This window comes from Zootoca vivipara, chromosome 4, assembly GCF_963506605.1.
Source record: "Zootoca vivipara chromosome 4, rZooViv1.1, whole genome shotgun sequence".
Classification (NCBI taxonomy): domain Eukaryota; kingdom Metazoa; phylum Chordata; class Lepidosauria; order Squamata; family Lacertidae; genus Zootoca; species Zootoca vivipara.
The window spans coordinates 81,897,639-81,924,399 of NC_083279.1; the positions used below are offsets into that span (position 1 = coordinate 81,897,639).

Sequence of the window (26,761 nt, forward strand, 5' to 3'; positions counted from 1 at the left end):
CCCATTTTGGAATCAGGGATACAATCTCTAGTTTACATTGGAAAATGCCCTGTGGAAAGTGAAGTAAAATCCCCCGAGAGAGAGCATGTACAGTGGGGGGGGGGGGAGTATTTGATACCCTGCTAAATTTGCTCGTTTGCCCTCTCACGAAGAAATGACCAGTCCATAATTTTAATGGTAGGTTTATTGTAGCTGTGAGAGACAGAATAACAACAGGAAAAACCCCAGAAACCCAGAAGACAAAAAGACAAAGATTGATGTGCATTATAATGAGTGAAATAAGTATTTGATCCCTTTGCAAAAGATGACTTAGTACTTGGTGGCAAAACCCTTGTTGGCAATTACAGAGGCCACACATTTCTTGTAGGTGGCCACCAGGTTTGCACACATCTTAGGAGGTATTTTGTCCCACTCCTCTTTGCAGGTCCTTTTCAAGTCAGTAAGATTTCGAGGTTGATGTGTAGCTACTCGAACCTTCAGTTCCCTCCACAGATTTTCGATGGGATTAAGGTCTGGAGACTGGCTAGGCCACTCCAGGACCTCAATGTGCTTCTTCTTGAGCCACTCCTTTGTTGCCTTGGCCGTGTGTTTTGGGTCATTGTCTGGAATACCCACCCTCAACCCATTTTCAATACCATTAAAATTATGGACTGGTCATTTCTTCGTCAGAGGGCAAATGGGCAAATTTAGCAGGGGATCAAATACTTTCCCCCCCTCACTGTATTTATAACTCCAGCTCCCAGTTTTCAATCTAGTTTGGCAAGGAGAGGAGATGTGAGAGCAACAGGGTTTGTGTGCAGAAGGTCCAACATTCAGCAGGATCTCAGGTAGTAGCTGCTGTGGAAAAACGTGGAGTCCCTAGTCGCTAGATGAAGCTAGATGAAGCAATGTTCTGTCTTTTTAATGTTAGAGATGAAGGATGGGAGCTCAGTGGCAGAGCATGTGCAATGCATGTAGAAGTCCCTAGATTCAATTCCTGTCACCTCCAGCTTAATAAAATCTCGAGTAGTAAGTCCTAAGTGCCACTTTCAGGGCTAAATTCAGTAATTATCAGAGTCTATATAAAGGAAGCTTCATTTGCTTGGTGAACCCACATCATGTCTGCAACAGGCTACTTTGATGGAACAAGAGCAAAACTTGCCTTATATCTGCGGATAGTCAATTTTCTCTTTCTGGTTTCAGTATTTTGCTGAAGCAGAGCATTGCACATCTGGAAAACTTGCTGCATGACAGCATCCTGTCTCAGGTCATCACGGCCCTTTAAGAGATACAAAAAAGGCAATGGTATTGAAATGGTATCAGCTGAACACTACAAGAACCTTATGTTATGTATATTTATTTGGAAGTGAGGGAAACTTTTATCCAAAACAAGTATGTTAAGTATTGTAGACTTAAGCAACAGGAAAAGTATCCAAACAATTGGGCAGTACTGTCGGTTTATACTTTGTCTTCTGGGATCACTCAGAACTTTTGAAATACATTGTACATTTAGTAAATAAGTAAAAATATATTTAGAAATGTGTAAGAACATATTTCCATTCATCCCTGCATCAGGCACTTATACATTTCCCATGGTTTTACTTCACAGCAGCTCAGTATCTTCAATCACAATACAGAGAAATAAAACGTATCAACTTCCACCAAAGGAAAGGTTCACACCAAAGAACATGGCATAAGAGTTAAAAATCCAATGTTCTACATTCAGCTTCGAACAGTCTCATAGTTCTTAAATCAAAAAAGACACCTCTCTAGCACGTGCAACACAGAGAACTTACCTTGACAAGTTGCCTCCTCTCTTTCCCATCTGATCCAACACAGTCTATTATTTTTGGTAGATTAAGGCCTCCTGCTAAGCGAAATTCTGGCTTGAATGACCTTATTGTAACCAAATTTTCATACTTCCCACTTGGATCCACCTAAAATCATAAATACATTTAGGCGCTGCTGTATCTTGTTCACTACAATACTGATAGCCATTTATCTGTCTGCTAGAATGAAACATGTGCAACCTGTTACATTTTCTCTGGTAGTCTGTCCCAGATGCATTAATCCCCACTAATATGACTATGTAAGGATTATTACTCAGATAAACCAGTTTCATTTACCTTGATTTCCATGGTTGGTACAACAACATTTTCTAGATTCTTTAGCTTGGTGATAGGTTGATCAGAAGGGATATTTATGCCTCCTGCATAAACAACACACAAATTACCTTAAATGCCATTACTAACATTTGTTGTTGTATGAACTCCTGTACACTGGACTTCAAACAATGAAGAAACTGCTTCTAACATGTTTCTGATATTACAGAAATTATTCTAGATTTTCTAGTGTGGTGCCGTCTACCCCTTTGCAACGCCTTTCCACTGTGTATCAGTCCTTCTTTATTGTTTTAATTCTTTTTAATATATCTAATTGTACTATAAATTGGCCCGTCCCCAAATACCAAAATAACCAGAGTATTGCCAATTTGCTCTGTGGCAAAGGCTGTTACAGATACCTGCACAAATTGGATACAGTTCACTGGCTAACAAATATCATTATAGCCTAATAATTGCACAGATAATTTACTCTCAACAAAACATCCTGGAGACGGAAAGCAATATTTTCCACATATTTATTACACAGCATAAAATTGAAGGATTATTGTTGATTTTCAACTCCCACCTCAATTATCCCCATTTTCCATATTCTTACCTCTCTTTGACTTCCAGGGAGTTGCATCCATGTTTGCTAAAACGATATAAGCATTGCAAAGGGTTTCGACATTTGCCACCATATCAGCTCTTTCATGCTTGATAATGTTAATTATATTGCTAGCAGCTTCCATCCGCTCCTATCGGTTGAAAAAAAAAGAATACTGGTAAAAGCGAGAGTTTTACTTACAGTCTACTTCAGATTAAAACAATTCAGAGCTCTGGCAACAAAGGAAGCATTAGGAAACTGGGCCAACTGCTGGTGGATAAATTTACTGCAGCCGTGACATTATGAAAAACAGGTCCCAACTACAATACTGTCCATGCAAACACGAAACACTCCTCGCTCCCCCAGCCTAAAGCACCCCAGAAACAGGTGAATTAAAGTACCTTGTCAAGTTGAGAAGTTTCTTTCGGTGTGATTTTTGTTTGCCTGCTTCTTGCTGCTTCCGGCTTTGCCAAGAGTTCATCCTTGTTGGCATTCACCAATGCCAAGATTATAAACAAAGTGTGATGTGGATGGTCCAGAGAAATTCTAGCTATAAGCTGTTAAGAAATAATAATAATATTAACAACAACAGCAACAACAATAATTTATTATTTGTACCCCGCCCATCCAGCTGTGTTTCCCCAGCCACTCTGGGCGGCTTCCAACAAAGATTAAAATACATTAAAATGTCACACATTAAAAACTTCAGAGATGTTTTCTAAATGTCAGGTAGTTGTTTATCTCTTTGACATCTGATGGGACGGCATTCCACAGGGCAAGCGCCACTACTGAGAAGGCCATCTGCCTGGTTCCCTGTAGCTTTGCTTCTTGCAGTGAGGGAACTGCCAGAAGGCCCTCGGCACTGGACCTGTGTCCGGGCAGAATGATGGGGGTGGAGACGCTCCTCTAGGTATACAATGATACCTCTGGATACAAATGCTGCGGGATGCGTACAAGATGGGTTACGAATGCGCCGAACCCGGAAGTAACAGAATGGGTTACTTCCAGGTTCAGCGGTTCACGCATGCGCATAAGCATCAAATGATGTCATTTGCAGAAGCGCCGAATCGTGACCCGCGATTGCGCAGAAGCGCTGGTGTGGGTTGCGTACTCATGTTGCGAACGGGGCTCCGGAACTATCTACATGCAAATAAAGTTTGTTTTTGTATTTTGTTTTGTATTTGCATGTTAAATGAAGACAGGGCATCATGGTTGAAGATCAATTACATTAGTCAGAATCTGATGAAATCCTTCTGCCTTGCTTTCCATTCGAGCAGCTAGTTGATACATCAGTGGCAAGAATTTGTAAGAGGGTATTTTCTTTGCCTTCTCCTGTTATAATAAAAACAACAAACAAAAGTAGAAGGTGAGACTGTTTAATAATATAACACAAATTGCATGTATGCTCAGATATGAGTACATCACAATATTTTTTTCTAATTGCTATGAGTGCAAGACACTCTTTTTCATGGCAGCACTTTTATGATCCATTTCTTGCATATTTTCTCACGAGGTTTTACAAGACAGTACTGTACATGCTGGGGAATAATCTAGTATTTTAAGATGCAAGCACTGTTTATGACGCCAGAGAGTCAGGACCAAATGCTTCTCCATCCCCTCACTGTGAACTGGCTTTGGCACAAATATTTTGGCATATATTAAGCCAGAGTTCCTTGTTACCTCTAAACCGGGGAATTCTGACTTAATGTCAGTTAAGAAACTAGGAAAATAAGCCAGGGAGGAGGAGAGGAGGGCTTGGCTTTGATGCCTGTTTCCACTTTCACAAACAAACCATCAAGCCTGAACTGATTGTCTGAACAAGGCCATTGCCTGGCAGTATTTTGCATGGATTGTGAATGTGAGGAACCTCAACACCTATCTATTTATTACAGTGGACGATGAAGCCACTGGATTAGGTAGTTTTGTGGTATATCCATTACATTACTCCTGTTATTTATAAAAATCCTGACATAAGTAAGGAATGATAAGGTAAAAGAGGACTCTGGAGAAAAGAAGCAGAAAGTAGCAATGAAAGATAGTACTTCAAAGAGAGACTGATGGTGGGTTGATTCACTACATGTTGTACCTACTCCAGGAACCCAGAGTACTGTCTGTGGCTAGATATGTATTTGTGGAACAGGTATGCATAGGGCCTAATCATGTAAAATCCAAGGTACAACTGTACAACTGATAACCCACACGATCTGGCACTTAAATGTCTTAGATTTTACATGTGAAAAAAGCACCCATGCATAGACATCCAGTACATTTGCTCCCCAACCTTATATTCTACTTCACTACAAAGAGGGAATGTATACACAGATGTAATAAAGTTGTATCTTTGTATACACAGATGCAGTAAAGTTACGGTGAGACTAACCTGAATCATCACATTGACTTCATAAACACCAGAGTTCTCAAGCCAGAGAGAACAGAGTCGAAAGATCCACATGTCATGCTCTTCCCCACTCAGTAAACAGTTAATGTAGTTCTCAACAGCTTTGCATAAGAAACGTTTGCGATCCTCTCTCAGTGCGCGAATTGCACATTCATCAATTTCTAGTTCCCGCTGAACTTTGACTGTGTATCTTAGCAACAGAAATTTAGAAATAAGACTACAGTACAAATCTAAAATTCATTTACTTATATGCTGACAAACTGACTTTATAAAAAAGAGAGCCTAGGTTCTCCTCGTTCCCAGTACTTGACCCAATGATTACTTTTATTGGTTTACACAATAAAATGGCAGAAGCAGGAAAATTCCTAAGATAACAGTTCATTACTGTCACAGTGGCCGGAGCGGGCTACTTCAGAGTAACGACTCTACACAGCTCTGCATTTTATCTTTTATTGGTGCTGCGTATTTACAGTGCTGAAGGCAATGCTATTTACACGGACAGATGTTCTCAGCTTGAATCAGAACCTCCGAATGGCGTTTGGCGCGTTTTTCTCCAACACAACAATTTGGGGAGACCCATCCTCTTCCCTCTCCGCTTTCTGCGCAATTCCGGAGTTGGGGGGATGGGTCTGCCCCCCTTGCTTGCCCCTTCCTGTCCCACCTGGGACCCTGGCTCCGCTACCTTGTCTGAGCCTCGGACACGACTTCCTGCTTCCCCACTGGAATCGGAACTCTCTCTGCTTTCCCCTGCGCTCGGGGATGGGCTTGAACTCAGGAGGGGAGGGACTTCGCGATATCCCCTGTCCCTCACAATTACTAAGAACATGCTCATTGTTCCCCAAGAATATACATGCCAAAATATAGCTAGATCAGGGGTCTGCAACCTTTAAGACAAAAAGAGCCACTTGGACCCGTTTCCGAAGAAAAAAAATAAACTGGGAGCCGCAAAACAGGTACGTAATTAGAAATCAGAGGGCCCCATAGCAAAATTTGCTATGCCCAATAATCAATGCCCCAAAATGCCATAGAAAATTAATCAGGGCCCCAGTGTACCATAAATCATAATCTGTGCCTGATGTAAATAATAATTAATAATGAGGGCCCAATGTCATCCTCGTCATTATAAAAATAACTTTGAGTTTGGGCTGCCTTGATTACTGGGAACATAGCTGCCAAGTTCTCCCTTTTTTTTTTAAGGGAAATTACCTTATGCTGAATAGGCTTCCTCATGAGAAAAGGGAAAACTTGGCAGCTATGACTGGGAATGGGCACCAGCAACCACTGCCTTATGAGTTTGGGCTGCCTTGATTACTGTACTGGGAATGGGCACCAGCAACCACTGCCTTATGAGTTTGGGCTGCCTTGATTACTGGGAATGGGCAAAACTCTGACTCCCTTATTAGGACACCTGTATGGTTTCATGTGTGTTGCTCCCATCAAGTGAACTTATAAAATTTCCTCATATTGAATCAACCCATTGATTAATACATCTACCTCAATCTCCTGACCAGGCCGGCAGGAGGCCACAGGCAGGCCGCAGGCAGGAGCAGCAGCAGCAAACACGTGCTCCGAGCCCGCAAGCCTTTTCTGCTGCTGGGCGGGAAGAAGCGCACCCGTTAAAAAATATAAATAACTCCGCCCCCGCCCCCGTGAGCCTATTGGCTGCAGAAATGCAGCAGGGAGGGGCTGATGCAGGGAGGGGGCCGACCACGCTCCCCAGGCTGCTAACATCACCTTGCGTCCTTTTTGCACAGCGCAGGCGCACAGCGGAGTTGTGGACTCCGGCGTGCGGGGCGCAGGCGCACAGCGCACCGCCGCAGCTGTGTGCTCCGGCGGCGGTGGGCACCGCGCGAGTGTCTGGTGGGCGTGGCGGGCGCCGCCGCATGGCTCAGGCGGCGCATGGCTCGGACGCCTCCTCCCCTCGTATCCGCTCCAGAGCCGCAGCAAAGGTGTAAAAGAGCCACATGCGGCTCCGGAGCCGCAGGTTGCAGACCCCTGAGCTAGATGAACCCCAACCGGGTGACAGACCTGCCTTAACTTACTTGCTACAAATTGGTGGCATAACATACCTCAGTTAGAGAGGCCTACCTGTTTGTAGGAACTTTGTGCTGCTTTAAGAGGCCAACTTCCTCCTTGGCCTTCCTCAACAAAGCTTGCTTGTTTTCAAACTCTGATGATTTCATGTAGTTCTCAATTCTTTGATACTGAGTGTCCGAAAAACGAGCAAGAGACAGAAAAGCCTTCATCTTTCCACTTTTGAGTTCGGTGCTACTATCATCGTTTTGGTCCCCAACAGCTTTTACTGCCTAGAACCAATGTGATAAAAAATGATAAAACAACAGCCTGGCCATTAAACAACCACCATTTAATGAGTAAGCAAGCAAATAAGATTTCATAAATATTTGCAGAAGTTGTTTACCTTTTCCAAGTAATTCTGCATAATGACTGTCGGGTTTTCTAAGCATGTCTCTGCTAACCAGCTTCCACGCAACCTCAGACATTCTGTGTAAATCAGTCGCAGGCTTGGGTCTTCTTCAACCTTAGAAAAATATAATCATGCAGGTCAGACATACTCACTTGTATATAAAGTGACCTCTCCCCAAGCATATTATGCTACTCTTTTATTTTGAATTTCCCTTTCAATCAAGGTTTTCTGCATATGTTTTGGCCCTTCATAAATAGAAGTACCGTATGTCACATATGGTGCTGGAGGAGACTCTTGAGAGTCCCATGGACTGCAAGAAGATCAAACCTATCCATTCTGAAGGAAATCAGCCTTGAGTGCTCACTGGAAGGACAGATCGTGAAGCTGAGGCTCCAGTACTTTGGCCACCTCATGAGAAGAGAAGACTCCTTGGAAAAGACCCTGATGTTGGGAAAGATAGAGGGCACTAGGAGAAGGGGACGACAGAGGACGAGATGGTTGGACAGTGCTCTCGAAGCTACGAACAGGAGTTTGACCAAACTGCGGGAGGCAGTGGAAGACAGGAGTGCCTGGCGTGCTCTAGTCCATGGGGTCACGAAGAGTCGGAAACGACTAAACAACAACATGTCACATATGCTGCCCTTGTGTTTCTTCAAAACAAAACAGGAATTTAAACAATGCTGCCACTGTCAAGTTGACATAGGACAAAATGTACCATGTAATCTTCATCCAGTTTCTTGATCATCTCCTTTAGGATACTCAGCGCTAAGCTTTCTTCCTTTTTAGCCCAGAACACTTGTGCTTCCTCCAGCTGCCACTCACATACCCCATGTCCAGCTGGACTGAACTGTTTAATTTGAAACACTGCTCTTTCTGGAAGCTGGAAAACAAAATGAAGCAAAAGAAAATTCTCTAGGTTTTGAGATATGATCCATTCCTTCATATTTCTAGAATCCAGTGAAATCTGATACCAATTGTTCCTTGTTACAATTACATCCCATCCCTGATCTAACTGCATGCTCATGTACTTAAATCTTCCAAGAATGATTCAGTATGCAAATCCTATTGCTGGAATGAAATGAAAATTCATTTCCTTTACACCCACATTAAAATCTGTAACCAGAAATATATTCAGGCCTATAATTGTACGTTATATTATTTCACAGAAAGGACAACTTACAGATCCACTAGAAAGTTTTAAAGTACCAAAAAAGGAAAGAGAGAATTTGCAACTGATGCAATAACAACAACAAAATTATACATTTCTTTGGGGGAATTCAAGCAGGTGACTATATCATGCTGCTGCTCCATAGTTCTTAGTACTGTTAAGGAGCCTAATTGCCAATCAGGCATATTGCAGAGAATGCACTAGCCAAAACATAATGGCTTGACTATCACATTTAATTTTTTTGTTTGTTTCCAAGCTAGCAAATATTACTATAGGACATAGGTAGTGTGGTAACAAGACTAGAGAATTATAATTTCCTAACGCATCTTGGAGAAGCCCTGGAGTACCTCTTTAAAAATAATAGCATCAACTTATACTTAATATAGCAAATCCATAAGGGAGCACATTTAGACTGAATTTTAAAGATTTATTTACCTGTGTGTTTTTTGCCACTCGAGCCAATCTGGACAGCTCCACCAGGTGTTTTGTGAGGATGTCTTTGATGCATTCCCTTTTCGCATTCTCAGTTTCCTTCTCCAGCAGGATCTTCAGAATTACTGTGCGGAGAGCCATGATAGGTTCCTGAAAACTAAAGTCGCTGTCTTGGAGAAGCTGGGACTGTTTCTGCCACTTCAAATACGTACAGTTCAGCTGGCTGGCAGTAAAAGATCTGAAAGAAGAAAGCATATGGAAGTGTGTGAGGAATTCTGACTAAATTTTAATAAAGTTGCTTCACGTTGAGTCTATTTAGTCCAGTATTGTCTACACTGGCTTGCAGTGTCTCTTTGGGATTTCAGACTGGTGTTTCTCCCAGCCCTAACTGGATATCCCAGGGATTTAAGATGGGAGTTTATGCGTGCAAATTAGGTTTGCAATGAAGGAATGCAGATTATTATTACCCCATAGGAAAAAATTAATTTCCATGGGTGAAATGTGTAAATACATCCAGGGTAATAATGAAGAAAAAGTAAAGCATTGGTTGGAAAAGAAAAGTACCCAGAGAAAAGTTGTCCTATGCATTCCAACTCTCCAATGGTCTGCAGTCTGCAGAGTGTAGGCAGCAATGAATATACAGACTCAAGGCTGCCTTTAGATAGCTCTTCTACTTCCTTGACTCTGCAAATATAAGAAAAAGATCATTGCAATTTCTGTCACCTGTGAAAGCAATTTCAAATCGCACTACACAGTGAGCAGAAGTCAGAGAGGATATCTTGTCAAGCAGCATTAATAGAAATAGACATTACATATAACGTCAACTGAAAATAAATCAGACTGTAACACATGCCTACAATTAAAAAATGTCTTGACTGCATCAAAAGATAAAAGAGGATTTTCAGATCTACATGTAAAAAGGCAAGTAGCTCCTCTGTAGCATCCAACCTTCTTATCTGCTTAAGCCTTATCTCTAATCTTCCAAATGCACTTCTTTCAAAAGTTTCAAATTGCTATGTTATGCCTTAAATTGCATTAAAATCCATAGAAGCTGCAAACATTTTACACAAATGAGGCACTGATGTATACATCCCTTATAACATAAATTACAATGTGTTAGGAAAGCTACAGTTTATTGACATTTTATTTTGTTAATAACATACACAGACACCTGTATGCAAAGCTTGCTACATACCTGGCACACTTCAGTCTTTCATAAAAAGTAGAGAATTCATTGTCCCTTAAACACTGTAGAGCATCATACAATGATTCGTGGTAGCCTTGTCCTCCAACCTCATCTCTTAAAAGACAATCAACAAAATTTCTATTTGAACGCAAACACTTTTATTAAACTGTCCTTTATAACAGCAATTCTTTATCAGCTTATCAACTGCTAATAAGGCTCCCTTCATAGCAGTTTAAGGTAAGGGACAAACATTTAAAAATACTACATCTGAAAAGTGATAGTTTGCATTACTTGACAGAAGAGATTTGATCCCACTGCATGTTCCTCCAAGCTGCCTGATAACGAAGCTCTTGCAATTCCATAGAACATTCTTTGTTCTCTTGTTCCAGTCCTTTAAGGTAGATTGAGAGTGTGTCACACAGCCCAAAATTCTGCAAGGCCTGCCGATCAGTGAGATAAAAAGTTAACATGTAAATGATCAGATTTCTGAAAATGCTTTCCAACATTGAAAGTGATGCATTTTTACTACACCCAAGTCCCACTTACTTCTAGTCCTAGTAGCACTTTAGGCTAACATGTTCAAGGTCAAAGCATAATTTTAGATATATATTTTTTACAGAATCATCATCGTCATTCTTTATTCGACCGTCAGTCAGAAAAGATACATTTCTCAGTACAAAATTAAAACATCTAAGGCATCTAAAAACTAAAATAAAACATGGGCAGCACTAATAAAGGCTATACAGATAACCCGCATCAATGCAGTCGATTTTACTCTTACGACGCTTAAGAGCTAGGAAGAGAAATTTGGCCACCAAGAAAGCTGTTTTCCCAGTGGGATTATTCAACAAATGTACAACCTGACTTTCTCTGGATAGAGAGCTAAGCTGAGATAGGGATGGGGCTATGAGACTGTCTTAAATCTACATAGAAAGGGCAACTCAGGAAGACATGTTCGGTGGACTCTACCTCTCCCAAGGCACAATGGCAAGTTCTCTGATCATATGGAACTCCCCTGTACCTTCCCCATAATACCGCAGATTCGAGGACGTTCAGTCTGGCCGCAGTGAGGAGTCTGCGGTATTCCACATAGTGGATTACTGCGAGATAAGGGGATGGTGTAACCTGATAGATCTGCTCCCCCAGGAACATCCCTGGTTTCACGCGGGCTGTGTCCTCTTGTCTAGCAATATCGCCCAATCTCTGAGCAATCACGGCTCTAGCTTGAGTGTATGTCATAGACTCCAAGTAAAGGTGTGACAGTCCGCAAGTCTGTACTTCATCTAAGACCTCCCTTTCCCAGGATGATTGAAAATCATCCCTCAATACCAAGGGGACCAAACCCATTGGTTTAAAGCATAGCTTAAGCCATAGCCAAAGCTTCGCTTTCACGTACCGAAAAGCTTGGCAGAAGCCTCTAATCAAATGACCGCACCCGCTACAGAAGGGGGGATCCTGAGGATGGCTCTAAGAAATTGCAATTGGATGGATTCCAATCTTTAAAAATCCCTGCGTGAACCCAAAGCAATCCCACCAAAAGTAGTGGGAGGACTTTTATTTGGAAAAGTCTCAAAGCCACTTTCACTGTTTGTGCCTGTTTCTTGGCATATAAGGATCTAATCAGCATAGCTGCTTTGGATGCATTTGTAGCTATATAATCTCTATGTGCCAAAAAGGACCTGTTTGATCGGACTACCTGGCCCAGATATTTGAAACAGCTAACCTGCTCCGGAGAAATACCATTAATTGACCACAAATGGGGTTTTGGTCGGGCAGAGAAGACCATAATCTTGGTCTTGGCATAATTAAGTTGAAGCTCGTGATGGTTCCCATATTCATAGAGTGCATGAATTAAACTGTTACAGTCAAAATTATGGACACCGTCATCTAACATCTGGGGGCACCATACTGCCCCTGTGATTGCAAGCATTTAGAAAGAAAAAAAAGCGGGAGATATGCATTGATTTAAAAATTACCTCTATTATTCCTGCTTGCCGAGTTGATGGTGGTAGATTCGTTTCAAGGTCATAGGTTACTAGGGCTTTCTCCCATCCTGCTTCATGCTCATATGTTCTTATCCTATCACGGATAGAGAATAATATTAAAACTGATAACACTTTGCCTTCAGTTAAAATTGCTAAATTTCTCAATAAAATTATTACCTAGCTAAAGGCTGCAGCATTCTTCCACCACCACAGCCATAGAGACTATCAGGTTCTCCTATGCTTTTGTATATTTCCATGAGAAGGTCCTAGGTACAAGAGAAAATAGTTTCTTGACATTCTTTCTTTTGTTCCTATAGAGCAAAAATATTGCAATCTTCTATGGAATATGTTACATCTGACCGATACTTGTCCTTGCCTCTGTTATAAACTTTTAGCACACTTTGATAGACTCCCACATCCAAACAGAAAGCCCTGTGGGCTATGCTCAAATAAATTAATATGTTTTCCTTTACACAAAATACATAGAGGCCAGGAGCTAGAGAACCATGAAATTCATAAGGCTCATATCTATTGAATAGCAACAACATACAACACATAGCAGTTTACTTTTGAAATGAATGGGTATTGGAACATTGGTTCATTTACCATGAATGGACCTTCTAGGCTGGCTTAGTGAGACATCCACGGATGGGCTGTGTGTCCCAATTCATCCTGGACACACAACCACACACCAGTCTAAGAATCAAAAGCAGCTTGGGCCTGCTGCTCAAGTAACTAAAGCCCAAAATTTCACTGAGAGCGCCTAAATACCCTTTTGGATCCTAGTTATATTTTACTATCATACTGGATAAATAGGGCCCCAAGCAAGCTGCATCATACATGAAGCTGAAGGTTAAAATACAGCCTCAGCTCCCATCCCAGAAAAAGCACCACCTGTGAAGCGAATGGCAATGCAGCCCAACACTGTTCTTTCAAATAGAAGTCGACACAGTATTTTAAGTCAACAGTATAGTTTATGGAGGCTATTGGGGCCATACAATTGTCAAGTCGCCTGGTAACCATAACTTACGTTAGCAGCCTTAGAAACATATCTATGAGTGAACTAGTTGAAACCTTCTCAGGAACAAGGAAAAGTACTTTATGCCAAAGATGTACCATACCTGCAAACTTATTCCAGTTTCCTCTTTGCTCTTCTTGCTCAAAGAAGTTAGTGTTAAATTCTGACTTCCTTCCTCAAATGTTAGCTGCTTAGCTGCTTTGAAAGTAGACCTGCAGAAAACAAGTTTAAAAAATGGTCCTCAAGTTGGATATGCATTCTTTTAAAATGACTAGATGAACCAGTACATCGAAGCTGTGTGTAGGTCCTAGAGATACTCTGTTACTTAACTAAGCTGAGTCCATTTCCTTGGTCAGACCTGTTCAATCAACTCCTCAAAAGGAAAATTGGATAACTATAAGTAGGTGCTTTGGGAGGCAGCAAAGGTCTCCCCTTAACAAAACTGTGTTGTTTTCATTTTATTTAAACTACAACACCCACAGAATTTCAACAAACAAGACATGGCACACTGCCTCTTGCCACTGGGATAGTCTAGATTAAGGCAGGGATGGACTTTACTGAAGCCAATGGGCCAAAACCATCTGGTTGGTGGAAAGTTAATGGCTTTTATTGGAAAGCAGTATTGATTTTTAGCATGAGGAACTCATGCTGAAACAAAATAACCAGTGCAATCTATCTAAGAGGAGAATCCTTTGAGTTACGACTCATCCCACATGCACGTATATCAATGTATTTTAGTTTTACATAAATGAGAATAGGCTGTATTTTACACTAGTACCTTTCTTGCTGTTTGTCTGAATTTATCTTGTCTGCGTAGATTTCTGTGTAGAGCAAAGCTGTGAAGTGAGCAGCACAAGACTGAGCTGCCATGGCAACCTGAAGGTAGTCGAGGTCCAGCCAAAAGCTGTCACTGAAAACTGTACTTGAAGGGCTCCTGAACAAAATATTAGGCACAAGTGCATTCATCTCACTTGATAAAAACAGCTTTAAACTGAAAGCAGCACATGTTCTATAAATCTATAACCTATTCCCCATTATTTTGTCAGGACTATAACAGTTGTTGCTTTAAGAAATAACAAAGAATTATTTGACATCCTTAGAAAGATTTTATAAGCTGCTTCAACTTAATCTACAAACACAATTCTGGGCTAAATACAAAGCCACTTTCAATGGCTGTTTTGTTATTACTACTTCCTCTTTTAATAACAATTGAAACAGGTCTTCTAAATGCAACTGACTGGAAGGGCCCAGGCCCTTTGGTAAAACTGGTGGGGTTGTTTTTTGTTTTGTTTTTTGCAGGTATACTTTGCAACATGACATTGACACATAAAATATGCATTAGTGGTGGATTTATAATGGACCATCCACACACTATTCTGCTTAGTTGCTCTAAAATGGTAACCTAATGTTACGGCATTATTGCCATTTGGAGGGGAACTCTTGTGACAAAAAGGGGACAAAGAAAGACAACACAGAACATCTGTAGTATGCTACAAGACATATACTGTTTGGAAATGAAACAGTGCCACCGCCCCCAAATGTCTGAAGGCACAAACAGTATTGAAAGAGGCAACATGTGTAACCACCCCATTTCATCATGAGCACAAATCATTGAGAGTGCAAAATTACAAAGAAATCTGAGAGCCCTCCCCTCAATGTCCAAATAGACCACTGTTGTAAAATTAAAAGTACAATAACATAAAGGCTAACACACCTCTTTTGCCGTCTTAAGTAGTCAACAACAGCGAGCATTGTCCGTCGAGATATTTTATCCAAACTTCCATGAACAAAGGTTTGTGAATCTGCGTTGAAGAAAAACTCTAGTCAGAAAGCTAATGATCTGATGTACAATAACAACTCTGAATTAGGTAAGTTAATAACAAAAAAAAACAAAATAGCAAGGGATGTTATGCTTAAGTTTTCAATGTTCTTTTGAATCACCCTGATAAGTAACTCCTCCGGTAAGTCATGAATACATATATTTTAAATGAGAAAACCGTGTGTGAAATACAGAAGTACCTCCACAAGTATTAAGGAAGTGGTTTATAGCAAAGCAGGAATATGAACCGTCTATTAAACTATGCTGTCTCTGCTATTTAACAAAAAGAAATAGCTTTGACTCTTCTGTTATTTCTTAACAATGTTAGTTCTCCATTGGCTCAGCTGACAGACCAGCAACATTTGGCTCTTCCTCTTCTTAAAATTCTTTCCATTCTAGCTGATCATTGCCCTGTAACTAAGAACCAATGCTTGAGTTGGATTTCTCCCCTCCTCTTTCTCAATACTGTACCTTGCATGCCATATCTTTATTTTTAAGAATGGGGGGGGATGCTAAATGGAGCAGCAATTTTGCCTCCAACCACTAGATGGAGCTCAAATCCCACCTAAGCTCACACATACATAATATTTTAGTTGATGGCGTAGGAAAAGCTTTATGGTGTTACCTGGATCTGAATTTGCAGGTGTAGATGGCCTACTGGGAGATAGTGCATATTTGCAACAGGTGGTAAAAAACATCTGAATGTGTGTTGATAAAAGAGATTGCGCAGATTCATCTGAGTCATGAAGTAAAATGTCATGAATCAAATATGGAAGGACAGCCTGACAAAAAGCAGTTTGAACCTAGAACACACAAAAAAGAAATTGCTTGAACACATTATTACGTAGTTTTAGTTTGCCTTTAGTAGTCACTTTCATTCTTATACTAAGTTATAACAAAGCATTCCATATATTGTTCATTCAAAAAGTTCACACACCTAAATGAAATGGGCAAAGAGAAAACAATGTAGTAAAATGAAACTTTAAAATAGGAAGGTGACAGGGCAATAGAATGTAATCCTACCAACAAACTTATTTTACCTTACACAGGGGCTTCAGAAAAAGAAGGGTTTCGCTTTTTATCCTTCCACTATCCAACAATGCACAAGTCAAGGTCTTAATCCAAACATCATGGCTTTCACCTTGAGGAATCCACAGATTTGTATTATCCAGATCTTCAGGAAGTGTGTCTCTTGCTTGTTCGGGCGCTTCCAAGAACTAAATATCATTTTGCGTTTGTTTGTTTTTAAAAAAGAAACCAAGTGGCTGTTAAAATTCCTTAAGCAGCATTACATAGCCCTCTCTCCTGAACCACCAACTCCAGCCTCTATTAAGACAGCTCACAATTCCTTTATCTCACTACGCAGAACTGCTGGGACAAAGAGAATTGTATTTTTAAAGCTCTGGAAAATCCAGGAGTCATTCAAACTACTTCAGATGTTTGGACATGCCTCTGGAAATGGCTGGGAACAGCTACTGATCCAAGACGAATGCCTCGCGCAATGAAAAACTCGCAAGACGAAAGCGTTTTGCGATGTTTTTGGTGACTCGCAAGATGAAGTTTTCTATGGCCGTGCTTCGCAAGATGAATTGTTTTTGCGTTGTTTTTCTTTTGCCGCAGCAAACTGCACTTCGCAAGACGAAGCGACTTGCGGAACGACTTAATTTCGTCTTGCGAGGCATCACTGTAGTCTTATCAATTAAGACAGGAGAGTCAGGGTTCTGCATCTAGTTTTATAATACAGTACAAAACACAATACCTTTTTCTTAGACACCCTGAAAGGATGAAGGTATACGAGCATGGGATCGGTCTCGGTTTTGTAAATATCCCAAAATCGATGTCCAGTTTCAGTGGCTAGAATGTTTTTTAAACATGCAACAGCAGCAGATCTAACGTCAATACTGAAAAAAAATGTAACTCTTTAGAAATTGGATATTGTCATCACAGATTTACTTAAAAGCAACATTTATATACCATGTTAAATTTTCTCCTGTATACTTACCATTGATCTATTAAAGCATTATTTATGAGAGTTAACATTATGAAGACCCATTGAAGTTCTTGGTCTTCAAACAGATCAGCTGCACTTGAGGATGAAACACTTTTACTGTGCTGCAATGCTGTGGTGGAAAAATTGATAGGACCAATTTCTCCCAAACAACTTCCAACTGCATCTGCAAATGTAGACATTCATATGATGCTTTTCATATTTCACTGATGCTTTTCATATTTATGTACAAAATATACATAATACAATTGGACAGCTGCCCTTTCAACGTGAAAAAAGTAGTATTCTACTGTTTTAATATGTTGCATTTTCTCTGTGATTTCCACAAGGGCTAGGCCTAAGCACTGCAGTGATACACCTGTGTGTATAAACAGAGCAGGGAGAACTGTCTCCATCACATATATTCCCTGGATTCTTATTGGTTAATAGCAGCAATAGCTTACAAAACAAGAGAAAGGATGAAAAAAGGGAGGGAGATCTCCCCCCCAAATTTCTTTGCACTCAGAATTTCAATTGGTGCTGTTATACTGTGAGGGGCTTACTGAGCTTGGAGAACTAGCACCAGTACTATTTTGAGAAAACATTTTGGAAGAACTAATACGTTCCAGTTTCAGAAATACTTAACTGGCAAGGATTAGTTAGCAATTTAGGAAAGCAGACACTTTTTACAGGAGACAAAGGAAGTAATGCAAAGATGAAGTATTATTAACTAAATCTTGTTTTTTAAGCTTTAGTAAAAATGACTATTTAGTAAATAATACATTTTTAAAAAGCTAACAGAGCAAATCAGTTTTTTAAAACAGGTTTCTAGGTGCTATCTTTCAACATTCAAGTCAAAATTTCTCTGAGGTTATTTACTGGTATAAAATTATTAAATGTTGAATGACCTTGCAACATAATCTAATTTTTTTATTGATTCTCTTCAAAAGAACTCTACTCATTTGATTAGCTAAATTTCTTACCCAAGGCTCTATTGGTAGAATTACCAGCTGTTTTTGAAAGTTGTAAGAAACACGCTATCAGCTTCACTATTATACAGTCCTTTGGGTTTTCTACAGTTGGGTGTAAAAAGTATTAAAAGCAGTATTAAGTGAATGAAATCTTTATTATGGTCACAGACCAATAAAATTAAATATACAATTAAAACTATACCATTAAAAACAGATATTAAATATACAGATTACACATGTAAGATCTACTAATGCTACTAATTTAAACATTTTTCATTTGAAGACTCCAAAAACAACAACTATCTCACAATATCCATATCAACCATGTGTGGAATGTTGTAACCAAACAAATAAAAAAAATCCCTCTTAAATGCCAGTGCTTTGAAATACACAGAAATTTACAGAAACTCACAGGACTTGCTGAACTGCATTTCAAACATCATATTAATTAGTCTATAGTATCCCCAACACTATCCCCAATGACACATGGCACTATCCCCAATGACATCAGCGAAAGAGGAAGGGAGGCTCTAGAAAGTAAGGAGATCGGCCAGAGCAGATTTATTTCTATCTTTGCTTTTTCCAATGCTATTTTCTGAAGTGTGTCATGAACAAACAAAAAAAAGGACAGCACTTTTTAAATTGTGGTACCCATTATGAAATGCATTCTCAATGTTATGTTTCGCCTAGTGCCTTCCTCAACATCCTCTAGAACAAACAGTTTGTCCCTAATCCATCGACTGATATTTATTTTTGCTTATTGCATTGTTCATTGTATACAAAATAGATACTGTACTGGTATCTGGTTTAGTTTATTTTAGGGTTGATCATGCATCCCTGCTGCCCTCAGGTTAGTCATCCCCCCCCCCCAATATGCAGCACTCCCAGGAATTTAAAAAGCAGTCTCAAACCCATACCGTGAAATTCTTTCATAAGGTCCTTCATTTGTTCTTTATGCTCCTTAAGCTGCTTACGCAAATCATTTAAACCTTCAAGTCTCGTTAACAGTAGCGAATCAGAGATATTTATGGACAGAAAATGGTTAATTTCCTGTAAACATCAAACAGATTTTATAGTAAGGATACACACAATAATTAGGTACTGTTTTTCATAAAGCTCTACAATTAGATATAATTAAAGAGTTATACATGTTCATTATCTTAAAAAAAATGTATAGACACTGAATGGCTGCATAATGCTTATCTGGAAATTAACATCACTAAGATCAATGAGACTTACTCATGAATAGACATGAACAGGAGGACGACCTAACCCACTATGATTTCAAAGGTTTGAAATCTGATTGCATTACCTCCAGGAGAGAAAATCCACCATTACTGTATTTTATTTTTTGCTGAGTAGCATGCAGGTCCTTAAAAGCAGGGTGATCTGGAAAAGGATCCAGATGTTTGATTGCCTGGTATAGGTTTTCATTGTCTTTGTTATCTATCACTAGATATCTCAGTAAGCCTAAGACCTAAACGAAAAGGAAAACAAAAGTGGAGGAACAAAGTAATGAAACCACTCTATAAAGTCTTCACGTTTTTGCATGGAAAAATTGCAATCACAATACTCTGATCCACGATCTGCAGACTAGCTGCTCAGCAGTTAATTCCCTCAATGAGACTGGGAGCAGGCCAAAGGCTTGTGCATATTCTTTCCTTATTGCATAGAAACCCATACCCAAACAGAAGATACTGCACTTATTTGAATGCAAAATACTCCCCACTTCCATCCAATCCTTTGACGCTGAGCCTGTTTATCAGGCTCAATATCCAATGTCAGGGAAGACCCTACATTTAAACCAGGCATCCCCAAACTGCAGCCCTCCAGATGTTTTGGCCTACAACTCCCATGATCCCTAGCTAACAGGACCAGTGGTCAGGGATGATGGGAATTGTAGTCCAAAACATCTGGAGGGCCGAAGTTTGGAGATGCCTGATTTAAACTATAATCCTAAACTGGTTTATTAGGCAATAAGGCCCACTGAAGACAGTGGGACTTAACTTCTGGCCAACCATACCAAGGATTGTGCTGTTAATTCCTCAGTTCACATGTGCATGTCAATATGCTGTGAGCAGAACAGAGGAAAGAGTGAAGATGATGTGCATGAGCCCAAGGCCTGCTTTTGATTTCACGGTGCATAAAGCGGGAAGGCAGAAGTAGCATCTAAATATCCACAGTGGCCACATGTGCACACCACAGTAAGACAGGGTTGCTGGCTTACTGTGATTTAAAGGAAATGAACAGCATGCTAGTGCATGCTGCCTGACCACTCCTACTTTACTCTTTTAAGTGTAGATGTTAGTGACAAAGGTTATGTATGGATGTTCTCAGACTGACTGCAAACTAACTATTCTAACATCACAAATTCCTCTACATACTACGTACAGCCTTTCATGGCCTGCAGCTTTTACATTAAAAGGTATCAGCTGGTTGCAAAAAAAATAGCAAAACTATTTAACAGAATTTTAAAACATTAGTGATATAATTGTATGCAGTAGATTAGCGTAACACATATCAGATCTTGCCTTTAAATATATCTAAATGCAAATACCACAGCCCATAGCTCTCAGATTTAATGACACAGACACGCTAAGAGTCATAATTAAGATGAGCAAGCATAGAGCCCTGATTGTATAATTTACTTCTTCATTGGCAAGCATTTTGAGCATAATTATCCGTATTTGCCTTAAAAAAAGCATTTAAATAATGCAGATAGTTAAGTTGTTCAACTTTCCTACCAATTAAGTAGACATTTAAGGCAATTTAAGGGAGACATTTAGTTAAGCTTGGGAAGGAAACAGGAATTCAACCCTGATCTCACACTGAGTGTCCAAAGTCAAGCACAGGTCAAGGACAAGATGTTACTCCTTGAGGAGGAGTGAGGAAGAGAACTGGTGACCAAAATTTGTGAGCATACACCTGTAATGGCAATGGGATCCAACAAACTGTGCAATTAGCTGTGTGCTTCTTAAAACAGCAGCTACTAAACCTCAAGATTTTGAGATTGAGGGGATCTCAGAAGTTTGGAGTATTGCCTGGGGCTTTTAAAATACTCTTTATTACAGTAAGCCTGGGGCTTTTAAAATATTCCTTATTACAGTAAACCTGCAACTTGGACACATTTAACTTGTGTGTATTCAGCTTTACGTGCTTGGGATTTTTTAAAAGGAGAGGTAAAAAGGGCGGGCATCCAGGGGGGAAAACTTCAGCAATCCCACCTGCTATTGCTCCCTACGTTGTTTTTACTATACACAGTTTTTGTTCCATGCACTATCCTTGGAACATAACCCCCGAATAAGTTGTGGGTTTACAGCAGGGGTCCCCAAACTTACCCGGCTTTGGGCCGGATGCCCACCGCACCGATTGCGTGGTGGGCTGGAGGGTGGGGGAGCGCATGGCTGTGCACACCCATGCGCAAACGCTATTTCTGGCACACTCCCAACCTCGAAAGCGCCAGAAATAGCTTGTGCGCCTGTGCAGAAGCCTCCTCCGACCCGGAAGTACACTGGAAATGATGCTTGCGCGTGCACACAAGCTATTTCTGTCGCTTTTCCGGGTCCCAAGTCGGCAGCCGCGCCGCGCCAGTAAGAGTGGGCGGCGGGGTCCCTGGCGGCCGCATAAAAGAGCCTCGGGGGCCGTATGTGGCCCCCGGACCGTAGTCTGGGGACCCCTGGTTTACAGTAATAGCCTTTTAAAAATGTTACTAATTGATTTTTGCATTTATATTTTTCACTTCGTTAGGTGTTCTCAGGTGGAAAGGTGGAGCACACATATTCTAAAACTGACCCAAGTAAACCTAAATCAAGCAAACATAAAATGTCTAGCAACTGCAGCTTATTAAAACTTACTTCTTCTTGGGTTTCAGGTTGTTCTCCAACTATGGGAATCAGTGTCCCCACAACAACATGGAGGTGACTCCCTAGGGCATCTCCACAATATATTACTGCTGCATGGCAAACACGACTGAGAAGGTCACAGCATAGCAAGAAGCTCCGGAGGGATATCCCTTTGAGAGGAACAGGCCTAAAACACATTTTAATAAATTAAGCAGCTTAGGGGAGCTATAATACACACTTTAATCAACACAGTATATCCAGACAAGGTGGTGATGTACAAATGATTTTTTCAACAGGAGAAAGTGTCCTATGCTCCCCTGTCTTCCCACTTCCCTCTCCCTCAAATGAAAGCAATGCTACTTTTCCCCAGGATGATGAGGAACCATTAGTGAGCACTCTTTGAGTCCGCTCAGTCAACCAGCTACAAATCCACCTAACAGTTACCTCATCCAGCCCACATTTTACCAGCTTCTCCACAAGAATATCATGGATGCAGTGTATATTGATTTCACTAAGGCTTTTGACAAAGTCCCTCACGATATCATTGAAGGTATCTGAAAGCTTAATACCTTAAACCACCAATCAAGTTCATGGACAAGGTTAAATCCACATTTATAGGATTCTTGAATAATAAGGCTTGAGCTTGAGATATTTAAATACCAGTCACAGCTGATAGCCATAGACAAGGTGGGCTGTACCAATGTAAGGCAACTCCATAAATGTTATGATGCCCAATCCCAGTTACTGAAATATTTTCACACTGGACATGTTTATAAATAATAGTACCTAATACTCATACCTGTTGCTGATGTTGTAAATTGTAGTATAAATCACATCCCGGAGTACAAAAGCCCATGCTCCTCCTAAACCATCCTTTATTTTTTCCAGTAATAATTGAACAAAAAAATGATATATCATAATAATTCTATGTCTTTTGTATATATTATTTGTTTCAGATGCTTGCTTACATATGGCAAATAAGATTTTTTGGAATGACTCCTGCAGAAAAAAAGATAGGATGTTAGATAGTAATCTCTGGGGATTTTCTGTTTTACATTGTCTGGAATTAGATCTGATGATTAAAAAAATGACAGCTATCTAATTCTACCTTTCCCTCCCTCGCCCCCAATATTTAGCACATCTTATCCCTGTCCTGAAGTCATGATGTCATGCATTTCCCCACCACCTGACATTACAGGCAAACATTTGAGGGAGACAAGAAAATGAACCATATTGTGACATTAGGGTAAACTGTAGCTGGCATTACAGAAGAGGAAGGAGCAAACAGACAGGATATTGCAGATTTATTACAGTGAATGATGAAGTCTTCAGATTGTGCTAATAAATCTACTATTCAGGTAAGACCAGTAGTTCTTTTTTAAGTAGCACCTGCATGTAGGTCAATACACAATGTGTGTCACAAAACTGAAATCAGTTACTTACAGGGTGCTTGGAAAGAATTGCTACAAGACCTTTCGACTTTGTTTTATGACAACTGCTGATGTAATCCAATGTTGCTTTGATGACACGTGATGGAAAATGAGGAGGATTAGGAGCAGGATCCAGATCCCTGAAAATAAATAAATGCAAGTCTTTCAAAGCCTTGACGAATCCCCAAACAAAAATCTTATGTGAAAAGAAATATGAACAGATTGGACTGAAAGATTGATTCACTTCTCAGCTGGGAGGAAACAAACTAACATATTTAAATAGGAATTTTAATATTACCTATTCTATATATCCTCTCTTCATAGCTGCCAAGTCTCCCACTGAAAAATGCGGGATCAGCAGCGGCGCAGCACTGGAAGTCGCTTCTATGCATGTCCGGACATGCGTAGAAGCGACTTCCATTGCCATGCTACCCATGTCTGGGCACCGGAAATCGGGCGGCGCCAGGACCCAAAATGGAGCCTCCCTGGCAGGCAGGAAATCCGGGGGATTTACGGGATTTTTTCCAATCCGGGCTGCCAGCGGGAAACGGTTTAAAATACAGGAGTTTCCCGCGAAAAATGGGAGACTTGGCAGCTATGCCTCTCTTCCTTTCTTTCTCTCTCTCTGTCTACTGCTGATCTAATCTGGATAACAGTTTATTGTCTTTGGACAATTTGCTGACTCACCACTGGGCTGAAAGTATAAAGACATTTTGTCACTGGTGAACAGACCTCAAAAGTTGCAAAGTAGGATCACAATTGCAGGGCAACGTTTGCTTCAAGTAAAGATAAGAAATAAAATGACTCAAAGAGAGAGAAATTCATCAACTTCCTTTGCAGCATCAACAGATCCTGCCTTTTAGCAGTTGGAGGAACACAGTCCTAACCGGAGGTACCCTAGTGCCCAACAGGGAAGGCTTACTTTGGGGAAAATGGGCAGTTGAGACAAGAGCACTAATGTAATTTCCTTCTGTACATACAAATATCAAAATGATAAAGGTCATGCCATGACCCTGGACATGGACTCCTTAGAGGCAGAGTCCTCTGGCATCTGCAGTTCTCAGGAGATCTACTCCCTGGTTCTTCCCTGGGTCTGTAGGCACAGGAAGCTACCCTGGTCCCCCCAATGAGAGACCTCTACCACTGGATTCTTATGGCTGATCCACAAAATCCTTGCGCTAAGTGGGTGGGCATCCAGTTGCTCTGCACTGAAACAACTTGAATGTTTGGATTCACCTACAGGAGCACTATCCATGGTTCTGAAACCACACCTTGGTCTCCTTCCAAGTTGCCTTGCAACCAGGAGTGTCTAGCCTCTGCTTCTTTGAGCCATCACCTTTCATCAGTGGTGGGCATCCCCATTAACTACAAGTGAATTTTATGACCTATTGCTATGTGTAGGTTCATGCAATTGAAAGATTTTCCTGTTCTTACAGTACTATTACTAACTTGCCACATTCCCAAATAAAAACAGTTTGTCAGACCATCAAACCGCTACATATCATCCCCATTTCTTAAATATTTGCTTACAAAGGTTAAATAACCAACATGCGTTATAATCGGCAGAGGATGGGAAACTGTACCCTGTAAATCTCGTTAGATCAGAATCTTCTTGTGCTGCGATACCGACTGACTCATGCAGTGTCATCAATACCTCTACTACAATCTCTGGTAAATTACTATGAAATAAACTGTCAATCAGCTGTAAAAACAAACAAAACAACACAGGTTGAGTTTTATTTTAAATATGAAATACAATACAAGGCTGGTTATTACAAGCCTGTCTGTCTCCATCCTGATGTTATATTCAAAAGTATTAAACTCAGAAACTGGATAGTTTACCTACTTGCTCACCACAGTGTGTATGATCTCCTCCTCATTATTACCATTATTTTGTTTATGAATTGCTTCCTATGAAGGAGGAGGTTCTTTAAAGCAATACTCTGCCTGATGCATGAATAGGAGTCACCTTCCATTTCTCCCCAAAGCAACACTACCCCAGCAAAGCATCCTTAAAACAAACTGGGAGGAAAGTTCATTTAAGGCAACTATCCCATTGGGGGTGGATGGCACAGATTAACATTTATCCCAAATTCCAACAAACATCTCTTTAAGTGCCTTCTTTTCAAAAAGGCGAAAGCCCTTAAAACCAAGAGGTGAGGCTGCCCTTACGATTGTTCTCCTGCACCATCTGGTGGTTAACCAGCAAATTCCTTTTGGTTCCTACAGACAGCACCACATTTGTTGCTTTCTCCCATTTTACAGGGGTTGCACATAAATTAAGCTCCTTGGGGTGATTCATACCTCAGCCATCTAAAATTGGGGGGGGGGGAATCCGTATGAGGATATGCCTGCCCTCATCTAAACTATGGCCAGGATTAACAGGGTTTAGAGCTGCACAGTTACTGCAATCCAAGATGGGTATTCTTGGCTGCTTGTGAAAGGTTGGTTCAGAGTCAGAGCTGCTTGCTACTGAATAGCACACTGCTGCATGGCTTCTAAACAGTCTAACATGCTTTTACACTTTGCTTTTTACATCCCTGAAGGAGCCACTGAGGAGAGGCATTGAAGGGAGGGGAAGAGTAAGAAAAACTAAGTTGGGGAAGGAGGGCCTGAGCTATGAAGAGGAAATGTATCTTCTGCTCTCCTCTTCTGCAAGGCAGGAAGTGAATACAAAAGAGCTAGCAGAGCTAGTGGGAAGAGGGAGCTAAGTCAATAGGTTTACTGTATTGGCTTCTGTGCAATGGGAAGGGACACAAACCCCAGTAAGCGCTGAATGCCTTGTAAGCCAAACAGCAGAACACAGAGCATTTTAGGAGAATCGTCTAGGAATTCCAACAAGTTTATTAAAAAGTACCTGTTTTCCTAAGCAGTTGTCATCTTTCAGCCTCTCATAGACTTCATGAGCTGTCTTTTTCTTTTGCACAATCTCACCATCTTCATGATTTTCATAGGCAAAATAAGGGAGGATGTTGACAAGCATTTTGGGGAAACAATGTGCCAAGAGCTGTTGCTCCCCTCTTTCAATCGTGTTAGCAATGGATGTAACCTCTTCAAACTGTTGCTTAACAACCAGTTGTGGAATCAAAACTTTGTAACAGGATCTAAAATTAAGGATATTCTTTAATTATGGCAAAACAATTGAGGGGGAAATTACATTTGAAGTATAGTATAGAGTGCAAGCTACAACAGAATCCAACAACTGCATTCTTATGACAAATTATTCTTGAAAAGTTCATTTGATCACCTATTTCTAATTAGCTACTGACCAGTTAATTGCAGCAAGAGCATAGTTTAATATATGAAGAGTATTCCAAAATATTGATATTGTAACTCAAAAACTATGCATCTTTCTAAGAATATGCTGCTTCAACCAATAAAACAAAAAAATGTGGCACCTGGCATATCACCAATA

General features: G+C 40.5%; 1 protein-coding gene across 3 annotated transcripts in view; it reads right to left on the reverse strand.

Annotated features, from left to right (window-relative positions):
* ATM (ATM serine/threonine kinase) overlaps positions 1-26,761 on the reverse strand; it is a 57,318-nt gene that overhangs the window by 7,580 nt on the left and 22,977 nt on the right. For all 3 annotated transcript variants that reach the window (XM_035114954.2, XM_035114953.2, XM_035114956.2), the window contains 31 exons: positions 26,204-26,450; positions 24,930-25,048; positions 23,360-23,486; positions 22,716-22,915; positions 21,929-22,103; positions 19,387-19,551; positions 18,992-19,124; positions 18,087-18,176; positions 17,119-17,290; positions 16,876-17,017; positions 16,157-16,333; positions 15,742-15,919; positions 15,012-15,099; positions 14,076-14,231; positions 13,401-13,509; positions 12,457-12,545; positions 12,271-12,373; positions 10,586-10,734; positions 10,304-10,408; positions 9,673-9,792; positions 9,112-9,346; positions 8,224-8,388; positions 7,503-7,622; positions 7,172-7,389; positions 5,066-5,273; positions 3,913-4,017; positions 3,087-3,242; positions 2,698-2,836; positions 2,106-2,188; positions 1,776-1,916; positions 1,142-1,258 (listed from right to left, as the gene is read on the reverse strand). In XM_035114954.2, coding sequence (XP_034970845.2) covers positions 1,142-1,258; positions 1,776-1,916; positions 2,106-2,188; positions 2,698-2,836; positions 3,087-3,242; positions 3,913-4,017; positions 5,066-5,273; positions 7,172-7,389; positions 7,503-7,622; positions 8,224-8,388; positions 9,112-9,346; positions 9,673-9,792; positions 10,304-10,408; positions 10,586-10,734; positions 12,271-12,373; positions 12,457-12,545; positions 13,401-13,509; positions 14,076-14,231; positions 15,012-15,099; positions 15,742-15,919; positions 16,157-16,333; positions 16,876-17,017; positions 17,119-17,290; positions 18,087-18,176; positions 18,992-19,124; positions 19,387-19,551; positions 21,929-22,103; positions 22,716-22,915; positions 23,360-23,486; positions 24,930-25,048; positions 26,204-26,450 — 4,531 coding nt within the window. The remainder of the gene's footprint in view (positions 1-1,141; positions 1,259-1,775; positions 1,917-2,105; positions 2,189-2,697; positions 2,837-3,086; positions 3,243-3,912; positions 4,018-5,065; positions 5,274-7,171; positions 7,390-7,502; positions 7,623-8,223; positions 8,389-9,111; positions 9,347-9,672; positions 9,793-10,303; positions 10,409-10,585; positions 10,735-12,270; positions 12,374-12,456; positions 12,546-13,400; positions 13,510-14,075; positions 14,232-15,011; positions 15,100-15,741; positions 15,920-16,156; positions 16,334-16,875; positions 17,018-17,118; positions 17,291-18,086; positions 18,177-18,991; positions 19,125-19,386; positions 19,552-21,928; positions 22,104-22,715; positions 22,916-23,359; positions 23,487-24,929; positions 25,049-26,203; positions 26,451-26,761) is intronic.